Source organism: Panthera pardus, unplaced genomic scaffold (assembly GCF_024362965.1).
Source record: "Panthera pardus isolate Hobbes unplaced genomic scaffold, ASM2436296v1 HiC_scaffold_24, whole genome shotgun sequence".
Taxonomy (NCBI): domain Eukaryota; kingdom Metazoa; phylum Chordata; class Mammalia; order Carnivora; family Felidae; genus Panthera; species Panthera pardus.
The window spans coordinates 34,825,472-34,844,198 of NW_026526810.1; the positions used below are offsets into that span (position 1 = coordinate 34,825,472).

General features: G+C 46.8%; 1 protein-coding gene across 1 annotated transcript in view; it reads right to left on the reverse strand.

The window, feature by feature from the left end:
* The window catches only part of TLN2 (talin 2), a 438,961-nt gene that overhangs the window by 64,736 nt on the left and 355,498 nt on the right, over nucleotides 1-18,727 (reverse strand). Inside the window, exons 42-43 of the mRNA XM_019441905.2 lie at nucleotides 12,872-13,042; nucleotides 2,570-2,716 (exon numbers count right to left, since the gene is read on the reverse strand). Coding sequence (XP_019297450.1) covers nucleotides 2,570-2,716; nucleotides 12,872-13,042 — 318 coding nt within the window. The remainder of the gene's footprint in view (nucleotides 1-2,569; nucleotides 2,717-12,871; nucleotides 13,043-18,727) is intronic.

An 18,727-nucleotide genomic window follows, 5' to 3' on the forward strand; every position in this document is an offset into this window, starting at 1 on the left:
TTCTTTAGTTTAAAGAACTTTCCTTTACTCTGAGATTTTAATTATAGCCTTCCTACTTTTTTTGAGGGGGATGTTAACATGACCTTTCTTGCAGGAAACAGTAGTGACGCAGATAGCAGGTTTTTTTGTTTTCATCTCCATCCCTGATCAAAAAGAATAAACCACCACCACCACCATCTAATAACCCAAACAAAAACTCAAACAAAGAAAAGGCAGTGGGTCACAAGAGTCCCAAGGCCGAGGGCCACTAACCTCATTGAATGAGGAAATCGAGGTTCAGAGGGCTTGAGTTCTTTATCCGAGGTAGACCAGAAAGTTGATTACTTCATATTAACCCAAACCTTCTGGTGCTTAGACATGGAAAGAGAATTCCAAAAAGAACCTCCACAGCAGAAGCACCAAAAGTGGTGTAAACTGTATCCACGTTAGAATCAACTTTGGGTGCACGTTGGTTTTTTTCCGCCAGTCGCTCAATGGCTTTAAGAAGTTCAGACGATGATGCTAACAGTGTATCAATAATGTAACCAAATAACCAGGACTAAGAATGTGTGCCAATCCTAATACTTCAACGCTTAGGGGTTCAAAGGATCTGGAATATCACTTAGCCCAAAGTGTGCAGTGATGGGCAGTTTGGGGTGAGCTGAACGAAAGGAGAATGGGGAAGAGGCACTAGGTGGTTCACTGGGCTTTGGCTGGCAGGTCTGGGTAGGTCCGAGTGTAGGGGTACCAATAAAACCCTACTTGTATACCCTATGGAATTTAGGAAAAAAACCCCTTTGTTCCCGGCCTCTGTGGGTCGTGTCATTAGCAGTTCCTAATTATTGCTATCAGTTCACACTGGACTTCTCTCCCCAGTCCTTCAGAGAGAATCAAGTGTGTCCTGGGCTGAGTGAGAGAGCAGCTGTCAAACGACTGACAACAGCCAGTACAAGAGCTGCTTTCTTTGCTGAAAAGCTGTCACAATATGGTAAGGCTCAAAGGCTATCAAAAAAAAAAGACTTCAAGAATCTGACTTCCACATTCCAGGGATTGGTGGAACCCTTCCCCATCATTGGGGTGATTCTGGAAAACACCTTCTCCTAGGAAGAAGAAGGTTATCATTTGAATTTCTAATTTGTATTGAGAAAACCTGAGCTCCATTATTTAATAACCTTGGTAGGCACATGGCTTACTTTCAAAGTTCTGGTGTTCTGACTCCTGGAAGCCAAACAAACCCATAGAGACTTACCCAAAGGCCTTTAGAAAGAGGGGAACTTCACTCATTTTCTGCCAAACTGTCCATATTTGAGGCACGAGAAGCCCACAGCAGAAATTACTGGAGGGCTCTGACAAGGCACGCCTGGGGTCTCTGAAGGAGCCCCAGCATCTCAGCCTGGATTGTGATGTTTAAGGAGAATTATCCTAATTACAGCTTCGGGCTATCACCTCTTTATGGAGATATGAACCAACCAATCTTCTCTAAATTAGCAATTAAAGACCACTTATTATCCTGAAAAACTGTAATAATGTACTCACAGTCTGACAATGGACATTTCAAAACACAGACAAAATCTCAAGTTCTTGGCTGTGCTATCCCAGAATGGCAATTAGATATTGACAAACAATTGTTAATTTTAATGACTATCAAACTGATAAGACGAGTGAAGGATTCCTTGGGGAAAGAGCAGGAGGCACTCTCCAGTCTTACTTCTCTACTGATCCAAGTCAACGGAGGGGTCATTGCAGGAGAAATAATTCTCACATTATCTCCTATGCCCGTTGCCCACAAGAGTTCACTACAGGCTTTCACACATACTACTTCAGTGGTTTCTGCATTTGTAGATACCAAAACCATGGGGAGATTTAAAAAATACAGAGATTCCGGGGCACCTGGGTGGCTCAGTCAGTTAAGCAGCGGACTTCAGCTCAGGTCATGATCTCACGGTTTGTGGGTTTGAGCCCGACATCGGGATCCGTGCTGACAGCTCAGAGCCTGGAGCCTATTTCAGATTCTGTGTCTCCCTCTCTCTCTGCCCCTCCCCTGCTCATGCTCTGTCTCTCTCTCAAAATTAAATAAACATTAAAAAAATATAGAGAGATTCCTAGGCTCAACCCCACAGAGATTCCAACTGATTATCGCTAGGGTAGGGTCTTGGAACGTGCTCCCTGTGATTCCTAAGTAGCCATTCCAAAGACTAGCGCTTGGGAATCACTTCACTATTTCACTTTGCTGTTTGTTCCCCACGACATCTCTGTGAGGTCAACAGGGGAGGTAAATAATTATTTCCATTTTATAAGTGAAGGAGCCAGTGATACCTTCTCCATCTCCATTTTCTTTCCCTTGCATAAAACTGAAAGACAGGGTGAGAGTGGCCTAAAAAAGTAATGAAGGAATAATAAGGGATGAATACTATGGTGGACAGAGGATAGAAAATGTATACATTTATCAGAACCCTCAAGAGGAGGCTCACTGATATCCACTTTGACCGACCACTCCTTAGAGAAAAGCGCTTGGGGATCATGTCTGAGGGAAACTGAGGAGGAGATGGGGTCAAGGGGTGAAGGTGAACACGTGGATGCCCAGGCGTACCTTGCTCATGGCCTCTGCAATGGCATCGACCATGCCTCCCACCAGCCCCACTTCGCTAGCTGCTTCATTCAGTGTCACCATGATGTCATCAACAGCCTCCTTCATGAGCTGGGCAGCCTCTGTGATGGCGTCGTGGGTGTGCTGGGCCTGAGAAAGCAAAGGGGAAAGAGGATTGTGGGAAATTTCCATAAACAGAAGAAAATGGTGCTCAGTTTCCTCAGAATCACCTCACTGCTTTTAAGTATAACCTTCAAAAGACACAATACAAAACTGTATCTCCATTATGGAGCACAATAATGTATTCTGGGTTTTTCCTTTTATTATGTGGGTACGTTTGTGTGCGAAATCATTAAAAATCAGAAGGGAAAATACAAAAAGATCTCTTTTTACAATTTAAAAGGAAAAATTGCAATATATGAAACAGCATCTTACGACAGGACCAGTTTTAAGTTAGTGCGTTCAGGGTAGCAGAAAGAGAATGCCACAGATTCCCAAATATATAAGCTGATGGGTTTAATTAAAAAAAAAAAAAAACTAACATGGGGTGCCTGTATGGCTCAGTCAGTTAAACGTCCGACTCTGGCTCAGGTCATGATCTCATGGTTCGCAGGTTTGAGCCCCGCGTCAGGCTCTGTTCTGACAGTTCATAGTCTGGAGCCTGCTTCGGATTCTGTGTCTCCCTGCCTCTCTGCCCCTCCCTTACTCACACTCTGTCTCAGAGATCAATAAAATGTGAGTTCTCTATAAAGAACTCGCCAAACTCCACACCCGAAAAACAAATATTCCAGTGAAGAAATGGGCAGAAAACATGAATAGACACTTCTCCAAAGAAGACATCCAGATGGCAAACAGAAACACGAAAAGATGATCAGCGTCACTCATCATCAGGGAAATACAAATCAAAGCCACACTGAGATACCACCTCACGCTGCTCAGAGTGGGTAAAATGAACAAATCAGGAGACTATAGATGCTGGAGAGGATGTGGAGAAACAGGAATCCTCTTAAACTGTTGGTGGGAATGCAAACTGGTGCAGCCGCTCTGGAAAACAGTGTGGAGGTTCCTCAAAAAATTAAAAATAGATCTACCTATGACCCAGCAATAGCATTGCTAGGAATTTACCCAAGGGGTACAGGAGTGCTGATGCATAGGGGCACTTGTACCCCAATGTTTATAGCAGCACTTTCATAGCCAAATTATGGAAAGAGCCTAAATGGCCATCAATTGACGAATGGATAAAGAAGATGTGATTTATATATTTAATGGAATACTACTTGGCAATGAGGAAGAATGAAATCTGACCATTTGCAGCAATGTGGATGGAACTGGAGGGTATTATGCTAAGTGAAATAAGTCAGGCAGAGAAAGACAGATACCATGTTTTCACTAATGTGGAGAAACTTAACAGAAGACCATGGGGGAGGGGAAGGGGAAAAAAAAGTTACAGAGAAGGAGGGAGGCAAACCATAAGAAACTCTTAAATACTGAGAACAAATTGAAGGTCGATGGAGGTGGGGGAGAGGGGAAAGTGGGTGATGAGCATTGAGGAGGGCACCTGTTGGGATGAGCACTGGCTGTGTATGGAAACCAATTTGACAATAAATTATATTTAAAAAGTAAATAAAATGTTAAGAAAATAATAAAAAAAACTAACATAAAGGAAAAAAGTGTTCACAACAAATGCACTTCTGTTCAAAGCTGCCCGATACCCTACCATTCCTTAAGACTGGATCACGTAAATTTAAGTATATGGCGAACAAACAAATCTGCAGAAAGATGAACAGGTTTTGGAATTATGTCACAAATTACACTGTCATGAGGTTGGAGGGACGAGTGAGCCAAGTTCCCCAGGGACAGATGTTCATTCCGCAGGCAGAGTCGCGAGCGCTCACGAGTTCCCCCTGACCCACACTTGGAGAGGCTCTAATGACCACAGGCTTGCTACATGCAGGACAAGCACAGAGTAGGCGCTGGTTGAATACATGAATGAAAAGATGAACCAATGGTAGTGGCAGGCTCCCTGAAAAACACCTCCAGTGGAAGCAAGATGCAGGACAAAGAACCAAGGTCCTGGCATCAGAAAAGCTGGGTTCTAGCTCCAGATCCATCCCTAACTAGCTAAGTGGTCCTGGCCTTTGCTTCCTCAGCACAATGGGAATAATGGTAACAACACTCTGCCAAATTCTGGTGAGATGATATGGCTGCATCTCCGTATATTTATAATAAGAGGAGTCTAGTAGGTGCCTGAGCCTAGGGAAGCTTGACATAATGTCAGGTGGTCAGTGTGAGAATGGTGAGGTTCCAGGCGCTGGGGCCACCCATGCAATGGCTATGGCTGCCCTGACGTATTTCAGGAGCAAAGACCTTCCCAAAGGCCCAAGAGATCGCACCTTCACTTGGGTGGATGAGAAGGCAAGGAAGCTACTGAGCGAGGGTCAACGGTAACTCTTGACCGATTAACTGAAGAGAAGAATTTTTAGAAGGGGCTGTGTGAGCCATGGGAACTGGCTCTGTATGGAACTGAAAGCGTGCCAAACGAGAGGAGGCCTTCCACAATGACATCTGATGGGAGGTGAAACACGCACCTCACGGATGGTTACCTTGAGGCAACTGTGTCAGGAGGCAAACGCGAATCACTGACCATTGTGGCTTGCCCAGACTAGTGGCCATCTTCTCTACTTCAGGGGCCTTCCATGGCGGCAGCCAGGCAGCCTCCCTCTTAGGACTTCTTCCCCCTGACCTGCTTCCCTGGTATGGTCCTGGCGGCCATCTGGAAGCCTCCTCACAGCTGCACCCTCTCACCTGAGGCCTGTAGCAGCTGGTTCTATTGAGTTTGCCTCTTTTCTTCCCTCCATGCAAATCCCAGCCCTCTTTCAAGGCCCAGCCTAAATACCACCTCCTCCAGCAGCCTTCTTGTCGTCCTCCCGTCAGCTTTCTCTGGGATTTCTGTAGCCCCGAGAAGCATCTCTGGAGTCAAACAGTCATAAAGAGACAAAGGCCTCAGAGAAAAGAACATTGGGAAAAGAGACTCAATAATGAAAAACAATACAAGTACTGCCCTGCTCTCTCAGGAGATGTTCCTGTGAGGTCCTCGGCCACTGGGTAAGGCCGGCTATCTTGAGGCTGTATGCCGGCCACACAGAGCGAGAAAGGGCTACCCATGGAGCCCCAGCCGCCTCAACATCTGATTTCAGCTCAAGCGCCGGGGAGTGATGGAGCGTCCAGTCATTTAAGCCCCAGTCACCATCTGGCTTCAATGGCAGGAGGGACTGAATGAGAACTACCTTGCTGAGCTCAGTCCACCTGCAGATCCACCAGAGAGCATACTAAAATGGTGTGTCTGAAGTCACTAAGTTTTAGGATGGCTTGTTTGGAGCAGCAATGAACTGCTACAGCCCCTAAGGAGCACTCCTAATGCAACCTTGGGGCCAGACAAGACTTCTCATAGGTGGTGTTCCTGTTGAAGCAGAGACCTGGATGAACAATCCAGAGTCTAGCAGAGTTGACGGGGTGAGGATGGGAGAAAAGGGAGAGGCTTCCAGGCAGAGGACACAGCCTGTACCAAGGTCCAGAGGCAGGAGGGAACGTGGACTGTGAAGATGAGCCCAAACACTGTGTGTGAAGGGTCTGACACAGTGCCTGATGCACAGCTCCTGCCCCTTCTCCAACTAGACTGTGTGCTCCTTGCCAACAGTGGGCTCTGCTTCCTTCTAGAAGCACGGTATTCAGAGGAAATGAAGGGTCCGATCAAGTCACCAGGTGGGGCTGATGTAAAGGGTGACACATTAATTTTTTACCTTCACGCATAATTTTTTTAAAAGGATAACCTTCACAGGTTGTTGGTGCCAATTTCCCCTCTGGAGAGGCTTGTTTAGAAATTAATGGAACCATCTGTTTTCATGCTGAACAGGCACGGATGGCGAGCTGACGGTGGAGACGGGGCTTGTGGGAAGTCAGAACGGGACCTGGCCCTTCCTTCCTACCTTGAACCATCAACTGGGCTCCCTCGGGCTGCAGTGACCTGCTCCAGCTCTTCTGACTGGGCCAGGAATACTCAACGATGTTCCTGGGGATGCGAGCAAGATGCCAAGGGCTGGTGTGTAGTTTATACAATGTAGGAGCCAGCCTGTGGACCCGATGTGACTTTCCAACTAGTTTCATAACCCGTGTTCTTATATCTCGGGTCAGGTATTTTTGCATTTGTCACTGCTTCGTTCTAGGTGACAGGCAGGGGACCAGGAATAACAGTAAATGTCAAAGCACGTGACAGCAGGAACAGCAGGCAGCTGCTAACATTCCCTAGGGACTCCTCTGTGCCAGGCACTGTGCTCACCACTGTGATTCAGGTCCCGTTCATCCTCACAGCCCACTGGAAGGGGAGGGTTGGACCATGTCCCTGCCAGGGACCCCCTCTGACAGTCACAGTCTGAAAATGGGAGCTTAAGTACTAAAGCTTCCGGATCTGGTGGATGACAAATGCCACCCACCAGCGGGCCATCTGCTGAAACGATACCACTGGTCACAAGGAAAATGAGCAGATGGTCAGATCAGGTCAAATTTATCAGCGCTACTAGGAAAAAAACCACTAATGTAGGAAATTTGCCATCTACAAAGGGAAGTTTCCGCCTTTCCCCCCAAACGGGGTGCTTTTAAATTAAGGTAAAGCCTGACAAGTATCATGTGGCAAAGGCAAGGGGCCTCAGGACTTGCTACTGTTACCCGAGTTGGCTGGGTCCCCATCATTCAGTGCCTGCTTCTGCATTTCAGCAATAGCCCGGCCTCTAGTCTCTCAGCTCTATCTGCCATCGTGGGCTCCACTCTTGCCCATGAATGTGTTGCCAGTCACAGTTCTCCAATCTGCTCCCTGGAGCTCCCCAGGGCCGAGCTTGTGTATACCTTCCAACACCTGGTAGCTTGCCACCAGCTGAGCCCGACCCTGGAAACTCACCCAGTGTGAAGCAGTAAAATATCTGGCTGATCTGTGCTCTAGGTTCCTGGGAGGGAGACTTGGCCTTTCCAAGATCAAGGATTGCCTGTTATTCCCGGTGGGCCCCCTGGACTACACATTAGTTTATGCTAAGGAGGTGACTCATGGTGGCCAGTGGGCAATTTCAGGATGGGGGGCTGGTCGTGCTGGAAAGACCAACTATGTGATTAGAGGGCTGTGGCTTTGAGCAACATAATGCCAGCATGACCTCTGCGGATAGGATGGGGCTGGAGACTGAATCACGGGTCATAGGACTAAAACCAATCAATCAAGCCTACATACTGAAATCCCAGTAAAACTGCACAGCGAAGCTGGAGTGAGCCCTCTCTGGTTGGTGATGCGTGTCAATAAGCTGGGAGGGTGACACCTCCTTGGGACATGTTCAGGCACCCCCCAGACCTCACCTCTGGGTCTCTTCTTTCGGCTGGTTTGTATTCCTTTATATCAAAACTGTAACAGTAAGTAGAGAAGTCTCCTGAGTTCTCTGAGTCATTCTAGCAAATTATTGAACCTGAAGGGTACTGAGAATCCCTTGAATTTGTAACCATCAGGTCACAGTGAGGATGGCCCGGGAACCCTGGAACTTAGGTCGGGTGCCTGAATTGAGGACAATGCTCTTAAACTGGGAAATCGGAACTGATGCCAGCGAGTTATTTCTAGAATTGCACTGTTCCAGGCATTGAGGTCACCCAGGCAGTGGCCATGGCTGCCCTGACATACCTCAGGGGGAGACGACCCTTCCAAAGGTCCAAGAAATGACATTTTCACTTTGGTGGATGAGAAGGTAAGTAGGCCAGTAAGAGAAGGTGAATGGTAACTTTTTTTCTTGTTTTAATATTTTTATTTATTTTTGAGAAAGAGAGAGAGAGAGAGGGAGGGAGGGAGAATGCACGCATGCCAGTGGGGAGGGGCAGAGAGAGAAGGGACAGAGGATAGGAAGCAGGCTTCATGCTTATAGCAGTGAACCTGATGCGGGGCTCAAAATCACGAACCCCGAAATCATAACCTGAGACGAAGTAGGATGCTCAACCAACTAAGCCACCCAGGCACCCCTAAATCTAACTCTCTTGACTAACTGAAAGAGAAGAATTCTAAGAGGTGGCTGTGTGAGCCACAGCAACTGGCTAAGTCTGCAGAATTGAAAAGTCTCAAGAATCAAGAAGAGGTCTCAACGGTCAGATCACAGGTCGTTGTCTTGAGGCAAACATGTCAGGATGCAAAACTCTATCAGGGATGTGATGGAGGAAACTGGTAACTTAGGTTGATCGCTGATTTCATGGTACTGAGAAGGTAAAACACAACATGTGCAGATTGCTTTATTTTGATGACAGAAGCCTGAAAGGTGACATTTCTTGCACGTTACCCTCTAGAGAGAGCCCCTATACAAAGACGTTCTCATTGATAAAAGAAGGCAAAATTGGACGGTGCGTATTTCTCTAAATCTCACTTCAAATGAGACGATCACTGGTGGCACAAAAGTGTCAGCGATTCTGCACCCCCACATTAAAGTCGAGTGCGTGTTTCCAGGTGAGAAGTGAGTACTGCCCGCCAAGCGTGTGCCTTCCCATATGGGCTGAGGAAGGTACGAGAAGCAAGTTTTGGGGGCGGCAGCAGTAAATCACAGAACTGCTCTCCGAACTCCGAAAACGTAAACAACGCTTTCTCCACACTGGGGCATCCAAACCCACAAAAACACGCCCTTGCTCTTGGCTGCCTGAGAAACGATCACCTTCTCATCTGCTTGCACGAGAAGCTCACCAGGCCTGCTCCCCTTCACTCTGCACGCGTTAAGTCCCAGGCCCTTAAACGGTCAGCTGAGAGTCTGTGAAGCCTCCTCCAGTTATCCCAAGCCTCTCCCAGGGCTGCTTCCTGTGCCTCCAACGACAAACCTCATCTCCGCCACACGGCCACGTCCCTATCATCCCGCAGGCCACCTGTGCACACCAGTGTCAGGAATGCAAAGACACAGTAGGCGCTCAACGAGGGCATGCTTCAGTCCAACAGCAATCTGGGAAGTGGAGTCAGAAGGCTCAACAAAGACCCTTCATTATTTTAGATTCCGGAGGGGCTCCTTGTTACTGTTCCTCACAGCACAACACGGGAGAAACATCAGACTCGGTTCTTTTTTGGAAACACGTCTGAAGTCTACTTCCAAGGGAGTCTGATTTCTGTATGACAGTGCTTCAACTACAAAGCCCAGTAAAGCGGGCACAGACATCACAGGAATTTGGAAAATGGGAGAAGGCTACAGGGGGTTGGGAGACAGATGTCAATGTTAGCAGAAGGGAAAAAAACCCACTAATAATTAGAAATGCCCCACAGTGCACAGGGCTGTGGATACACTGGAGGGTCTCAGGCAGAAGAAGCAGGAGGGGCCCTTCAAGGAGGATGTAGGAGGGAACTGGGTGGGGTAGGGGTGAGTACAGAAGGGAGAACTTAGGGGTAGAGAATGAGTGTAGGAGGGGACTCCGCAGGGCAAGGGGGAGGCTACCCAGCAAACTCCTTGTAATCATATGACTCATTAACAGCAGGGTCCAGGGAGGTCACTTTTTTCTTTCTTGGAATACCTACTGCGTCAGGCACATTATCTCAGTCAATCTCTACAACGCTCCCTGAGAGGTATTCATTATCAACCCCACTGTCTAGATGAGGAAGCAAAGAAATGAATTCAATTATGTTGGACCCAAAGCTTATCCTCTTTGTCACCGCATCAAAGCCACTGATCATCATTTAACCGTATTTCCTCGGCAAGCAACGACCCACAACATCTAACACACACATGCATCACTGAAGACTTAGCAAGTAACACCTAGGGAATATTCGCCCAAAGAATAGCGGCCAAAGTGATTAAGTCCACGCATCAGGCTTCTTAGGAAAGGACCTAAAAGCCAACTTGTAGTATCTTAGGCATCCTCTGCGACAAGCCTGGCAGGGTCTATAGACAGAGCATGGGCCGAAGGATGCCAGTCAGTGGAGACACACATGTAGCCACCTTGCTCCCGCCAATCATGTCTCAGCTTGTGGCCAATGTTTCAGGTCATTTGCTGAAAACTGTTCCACTCTCATGTCCAGCCACCATTTTCAAGCAGGTGATGTCATTATAAAGCTTACAGTGCTCACTACACACACTCCCAACCGTGAGTTTCTTGGTATAGAACAGAATTCCACATGGAGCTCTGAACTTGTAGTCCAAGTAGATGGGCTAATATCTTAAAAACCCAGAAAACGTGGAGCACCTGGGTGGTTCAGCTGGTTAAGCCTCCAACTCTTGGTTTTGGCTCAGGTCATGATCTCTGAGTTCATGAGATTGAGCCCCACGCCGGGCTCTGTGCTGATAGCATAGTGGAGCCTGCTTGGGATTCTTTCTCCCCCCCCCCCCCCCCCCCCCCGCCTCTCCCCTCTCTCTCTCTGTCTCTCTCTCTCTCAAAATAGAAAAAAAATGTTAAAATAGCCCCCAGAAAATTCCTAATTCCAATTACTCTGCTGGGAATAAAAGCCTCTCAGGTCGGGGGGGAGACATGTGGCACTCAGCCCTGGAGAAAAGACAACCCAGAACTGGGTCTGGAAGGCAAATCCTGGCTTCTCCAGTTTGGGACAGGTGCAAAAGGGGCTGGCCCAACTCAGAGGCAACTATCATTCATCCATCAGTCAAAAGGGTGTTCTTGTTCTTGTGGTTTGACCTTGCCATTTCAGCAACGAGACTTATTTTTTGTCCAGAACACTGGGAACAACTTGAGGGCAATGGCTGGCTCTCAATATTTTTAGCATCCCAAGAATTAGGCTCTTAATAGTTGCCAGATGCATGACGGGTAAAAATGCACACGGAAAACCCAAGTCTAAGATAGTATGCATGGTGTTACGGGAGCGGTGTTTCTGAACTCTGGTGGGGTTGTCATCCCCACTACTCACAACAAAGCCCAACCTGTGTACAGTGTGAGGAGACCAGTCACAACACGGCCCAGTCTATCCTCCCACCCTGATGGCCCCACTTTCAGCACATTCCATATACACCAGACTGCATGCTATTTTCTAAAGGTATCACAATCCTTTTATAACCCCACGTACACCTTTGCATATACTGTTCCTTCTTTCTGGCACGCCCCTGACCGCCCTTATGTACCAGGTAATTTCTTTTTGTGAGACCAACTTGTCACATGTGGCCTCTCTCCTGCAACTTTCCTCGACCTCTCTCCAGCCTTTGCTTTGGGCAGTCGGCCTGTGCCTTCACAGGGTGCAGGCTCCGTCCTGACTCCACGTCCACCTCTTCTGTGACGTGGGACAACTCACCTAACCAGTCTCAGTTTCCACATCTGTCCAATGGGAACCTTCTCACACCATGGGATTTTTATGATGATCAAATATCAAGAGGATATGAGGTGTAAGGGGTGACACAGAGTCAGCGCTCAGTAACTGTGAGCTCTGAGAGGACCCATTTGTGATTCTGCCTCTCAATCTAGAGTCGTCCCTGCTGTGCCATGTTGTCCCTGTAAAGACCTTAGAAATGCAACAAAGCACACTAAAAAGAATAGATACATAATATGGATTTCTATAGCCTATAGGCAAGTATCCCATACAAATCTCTCCAGTCAGTAATCCCACAACTTAGTCTGCTTAAGTGAGGACCCATTAAGTTCAGATAGACCGTGTGGAGGCAGTTGCTAGAAGGTACCAAGAGCAGGAGGAGCCTCCGGCCTTCTCACAATGTACGTGATGGTTTCACAAGTAAAATAATCACCCTGACACAAGTATCAACCCTGAAAGATGGCATGCTGTCACCATCTCTGGTCGCTTAGTAGCTGGGTGATACCTCTGGCTGTGGAAACATTCTACCTGCAAACTGGTAAGGGAGATTTCCATATTAAACGACTGTCCCCAAGGCAATAGAAGCACATGCCGTGGGTGACCTTGCATCACATTTTGCTTTGAACTTGAGAACCGGGAATGGAAATAACATTCACTGGAAAACAACAGAGCTTTGCTTTGCGCAAGCTGGGGGTCACCACCGAGCAGGTGCCGGGCAGTATTAGTTTTTATTCCTGCAAACACCACACAATGTTTTTCTTTGTAGACACTTGCCTACACCTTCTGTCATGGAAAATGCAACTTCTCAATAAGGCTTCATTATGTAGATCTCTTGGTTTTCCTCTTAAAGATCCCTGGGAAGGCCAATCGAAGATTATTTCCCATCTTTGCGTGGGAAATCACATACAATCAACCGAGAACTGGAGGAGTTTTCCTTGGAGGAACACAACAAGGAGGAATGTGTCATGTCTTCTCTGTGGCCCTAGGTGAGTCCCTGGAATCCTGAACTGTACCTTGGGGTTTCCTCCACCTTCTTTGGCTGCATACAGCATCTGGAGGGCAGATTCTGCGAGCGTCTTGGTCTGGTCCAGCACAGTCATCTGCTGCTGATGGTCCAGAATCTTGGAGGCGACACCAACTGCGGCCAAGATCAGGGGCTCGAAGTAGCTTGCCAGCTGTGTCACCTTTTAAGACAAAAAAAACACGCCACAGATACATCACATAATCACATGTGTCTCCTTTAGGGGTCGCACTGGTGGGGAGGGGACTGGGATGATGCACAGGGAGAGACAGATGTGCTGAAATTTGCTTTTTACACAGGCTGAGACTTACTTTTTGTTTTTTTCTATTATTTAATATAATTCGCTATCATGAATTACAGTCATCATGTTACACATTAGACCCTCAGACCTTATTCATCACTCAATTTTACTTTTAGAAGCACTTGCTCATTAATGAACTCTTGCTTGGATGTTAGTTCCTCTGGGGAGCTCTTCATCTCGTCTCTCATCAAGGCCCAAGTGTTAAGGAATTTGTTTCGTGATCCTGAGTTGGGCGTGAGCATTTTGCAAATCTCACAAACTGTCAAGCTTTCAAAAGAACCAAAGAGGAGCATCTTAGGAACTCAGAAGAAAGGGGGACAGGAGCGGAGCAAGGGACCAAGGACCGATGAGAAAAGAAGCCTGAGAGCAAAGGCTTTCGAGGAAGCCAATCCAACTGCTCTCTACATGGAGCATTGCTGGCCTAACCATAGATTTGGAATAAAAGCAAAAATGATTTCACATTGCCCTAGATGTTCTGTTTGTGATTAGTCCAGTCCAGGAGAAGAAAAAAGCCTAGCCAGATGGCTAACCACCATTCCTGCTTAGGCCTCTCTAGTAGGTAACGTCATGTTGCTTCTGTGCTCACGAGAACCCACCCACTGGGTGCCGCAGAGCCATATTTATTTATTTTTACTTACTTACTTCTTTAATTAATTTATTTTATTTTTTATTAATCTTTAATGTTTTATTTTTTTGAGAGACAGAGAGTGAGAGTGTGTGAGTGGGGAGGCAAGGGAGGGGCAGAGAAAAAGGGAGTCACAGAATCCAAAGCAGGTTCCAGGCTCCGAGCTGTCAGCACAGAGTTCGATGCAGGGCTAAAACCTACACACACGAGATCATGACCTGAGCCAAAGTCGGACGCTCAACTGACTGGGCCACCAGACGCCCCTCACAGGCATTACTGGGAATATCCCACATGCGAGGCTTTCTACTAACAGCTCACCAAGCTTCATCTAATCCCCACAACAATCCTACCAGGTAGATACAAATGAAGAAACCAAGGCTTAGGTGGGTGGAGTAACTTGTTTGACCTCAAGCAGCTAAAACAAGGAGCTATGAAAGGAATCCCATGTCCCAGACCACAGTCCAGATTCCCACCTTCTGCTCTACTGTTGGCTACTTCTCTTTTTTAGTTCAGCTCTGCTATGGTTGTAATATTGGATTTTAGAAGTTTATTGTTGGGGCACCTGGGTGGCTCAGTCGGTTGAGCAACTGACTTCAACTCAGGTTATGATCTCACGGTTTGTGAGTTCGAGCCCCACATCGGGCTCTGTGCTGACAGCTCAGAGCCTGGAGCCTGCTTCTGATTCTGGGTCTCCCTCTCTCTGCCCTTCCCCCACTCATGCTCTGTCTCTGTCTCAGAAATAAACATTAAAAAAAAAAAGAACTTAAAATCTCAACACCCCCCAAACTGAATAATCCAATTAAAAAATGGGCAGAAGGTACGAATAGATACTTAAAAAAAAAAAAGTTTATTGTTTTTTAATGTTTATTTATTTTTGAGACAGAGAGAGACAGAGCATGAGCAGGGAAGGGGCAGAGAGAGAGGGAGACACAGAATCCGAAGCAGGCTCCAGGCTCCAAGCTGTCAGCACAGAGCTCAACGCAGGGCTTGAACTCGTCAACCGTGAGATCATGACTTGAGCCGAAGTCGGACGCTCGACGGACTGAGCCACCCAGGTGCCCCATATTGTTTGTTTTTTTTTAAAAAAGTTTGAGAGAGGGAGAGAGAAAGCGAGCACACACACATGTGAGTTTAAGAGGGGCAGAGAGAAAGGGAGAGAGAGAAGCCCAAGCAGGCTCCCTGATGTCAGCGTGGAGACAGACATGGGGCTTGATCTCACAAACCTGGGAGATCATGACCAAAGCCGAAATTAAGAGTCAGACGCTTTAACAACTGAGCCACCCAGGCGCCCCAGAAGTTTCTTGTTTGGTATTTGCTGCTCTGTAAGGCATTTAAAATAAACTTCCAGAATAATACAGTAATACCCACTTACCTAGCATCCAGAATGCCAGAGTTGAACATTTCACTGTACTTGCTTCAGATACCACCATCTATTTCCACTCGGAAAAAACACAGTGGCACTGACCACACTTTTCTGTTCAACTCCTCATTGTGCATGCCAATTACTAACTGATAAATTAGTTCCATCAAGTGTATGTGAGCTCAGACATCTAGCCAGCAATTTCCCTTAATGCTTCTTCCCATTATGTGGAGGAATAATGAGTGTGAGGAGGACAGAGGAAAGAAGGCCACTCCTGAGCTGTGCAGTCACTGGGTTAGAAATGAAGCAGGGGGCAGGGGTTCATGCAGTTGGTGGTGGCTGGGCCAAGGTGGGAGTCCAAAATATTAAAGGTCATTAGAGCTCACAGTGAGACGGACCATCAGCCAGCAGGAAACATACATTTGCTCTTTTACTCTCGATTACAGTTCTCTTTAATCAGATGGTTTCAAAGCGCTTCCGCAGGGCTGCTGCTGGCCTTTGTGATGCTTTGGATGAATTTTAAAGGGGCTCCCTATCTGTGGGTCAGACATGATTCATTCCAAGGCACATGACTCGACTAGATTTTGGCCCCACTCTCTGCTCTGCCCAAACACCTTTGTGTAAGACCCAGCTTGCACAACTCCAGGTATCAGCCCTACACATTTGCATTGGATTTCACCCTCATCCCCTAGTAGGGTACTGGGGTCACCACCAAGGTTAACCACAGTGCACTAATGGGTCATCAGGGGGCAGGACTCAGGATGGGTCCTATATGTACTAGAGGAATCAAGGTGTTTAGTGCATTAGAATCTAACAGGTTTTCTAGATTCTATTTATTTATTATTTATTTTCATTTGTTAATTTGATTCTTTTTTTTTTTTTTAAATTTAAGTTTATTTATTTATTTGGAAAAGAGGGAGAGAGAGAATCCCAAGCAGGCTTCACCCTGTCAGCATAGAGCCCAATGTGGGGCGTGATCTCACGAACCACGAGACCATGGCCCAAGTCGAAATCAAGAATCAGATGCTTAACTGACTAAGCCACCCAGGAGCCTCTGTTTTTTTAATTTTAAAAGTACATTTCATCACTGTAACTGTAAAATGTCAAGGGCTGCTGTGTGTGGAGAGTAATTCAATACAACTGAGCTGGTGCCCTCATGCAGGCACTATGGCTGGGTGATGGAGAGAAGGCTCCAGTTTCAGAAGCCACTGGATCTGAATCCTGTCAATTCCTTAAATGAGAAATCTTAGGCAATCTGCTTCCTATTACCAAACTTCTGTTTCCTCCTCTATAAAACGGGGATAATAATAGCACTAACCTCCAAATGATTGTTAGAAGGATTAAATTAGCATACATAACAGTACACAGCACAATGCCTGCCATGGAGTAGGCCCTTGATAAATGCCACATGTCCTTATTCTTCATGTATTGTGGACAAAGGTTTTTGAAAGGATGTGCTTTTCCCTGTATTTAGGTAGCTTAGCAAAGACTCTAATACCGTCTGTTCTCAAGACATGGCAGAGGAAATATCCTTACCTGGGGTAGCACCGAAATTAAAATAACACAGAATTTTGAGTATTTGTTACATGATGTGGATTCCTTAGGCCTAGGGTGGCAGAGTGGGTTGAGCGGTGGCCCAAAATAGATATGACCATGTCCAAATCCCTGGAACCTGTGAGTGCGATCTTACTGGGGGAAAAAAAGATCTCTGCAGATGTATCTAAGGATCTTAAGATGAGGTCATCCTAGCTTGCTTGGGTGGGTCCTAAATCTACTAAAAAATATTCTAATAAGAGCCGGAAGAAGGGAAGACAAAGAAAAGAGCAGGAGACAATTGACCAGAGAGGCAGACACTGGCAGGATAAGGTCAAAGAACATGAAGAGTCACCAGCAGTCAGAAGAGCAAAGAAGTGGGGCGCCTGGGTGGCTCAGTCAGTTAAGCGTCTGACTCTTGGTTTCGGCTCAGGGCATGATCTCATGGTTTCCTGAGTTTGAGCCTTACATTGAGCTCTGTGCTGATGGTGCACAGCCTTCTTGGGGTTCTCTCTCCCTCTCTCTCTCTCTCTCTGTCCCTCCCCTACTGGTGCTGTCTCAGTCTCTCTCAAAATAAATAAACTTAAAAAGAAAAGGTAAAAAAAATAAATAAATAACAAGAAGAGTAAAGAATGGATTCTCCCCTAGAGCCTCCAGAAAGAGACTGGCCCTGCTGAGATCTTGAATTTAGACTTCTGTGAGAGATTCAACTTCTGTTGGTGTAAGTCACCCAGTTCTTAGGAATTTGTTATAGCAGCTCCAGGGAACTAATACGCGTGGGTTCTGAGAGCTTGCGTTTATCATTCCCAAGTGAAGCTGACCCGGGAACTCCACCAGAGTGTCTCAACGAAGAACTGGAACCATGTAGGTATCAACTCTCAGTCCAAGACTCTTGTGGAAGGAGGGCCGAGGCTTCCTTTGTCCAGAACTGTCTTTTGGCAAGTGAGACTGGGTTAGCCCAAGGACCGAGAGTAAATTTGTCACTCAAGTGACACAATATATTACCTTTCTTTTGATATCGCCCACAGACACAGGAATTAATCTTCCAGACTAACAACAATACCTGCAGGGACAAGATTTGTTGTCCTCCAAGTCTAGATAGATTCTCTTTTCTTTTTTAAAACATTTTTTTCATGTTTATTTTTGAGAGAGAGAGAGAGAGAGAGCAAGCGCAGAAGCAGGGGATGGGCAGAGAGAGAGGGAGACACAGAATCCGAGGCAGGCTCCAGGCTCTGAGCTGTCACCACAGAGCCCCATGCGGGGCTCAAAGTGGGGAATGGTGAGATCATGACCTAGGCTGAAGTTGGATGCTTAACTGACTGAGCCACCCAGGCACCCCTAGAAAAATTTTCTTACAAAGTTCTGACCGGAATCAAAAGTCACCGCTGAAGTGAAGTCTGGTTTCTGTGCCAAACTCAGTTCCCCGTGGCCGGCACCATTCAAGCAGTGGCTCCAGTCCCCCGGCTGGCAGAGCTCCGGCCTCCAGACCAGCCTCCCCTCCCGGCTCCTCCAGGCTCCTCTCCTGTGTGAAGAGGTTCACACAGGTGGACAAGCCCTCTTCTCTTCTCATTATAAAGGAACTCAGCTGAGAAATGAAATTTGCCACATTTGAAAGCGTAGAGGGACCCTGGTCATTTTTAAATCTCAAAAACCTGCCCTCAGAACCAGCAGGAAGCTAAGTAGCCCTTCCCCTGTTTCATGATGTGAAAAAGCAACAATATTGATTTTCTAAAATCAATACCTGCTGAAAAGATTTTGGCTACTGAGTTCTCTTGATATGCACATTGATACTGACAGTCACACTGATAAACGCTCGGAAACCCTGGAGGCGGTTCCAAATCCAATTTTTGCCCTCTCTCTGCTGAGGAGGCCCTCTCTCTGTCCAGCAGGCTGCTGGACAAGGCACCTACCCATCAAAGATTTGCAAAATGAGTCCCAAACAGGCAAAATATCATTCAGCCTTTAGACAACGCGGGTATGAGCTCTCAGCTGAAGGGCTCCTTTGGAGTGGCTGTCCAGCGAGGCCTGG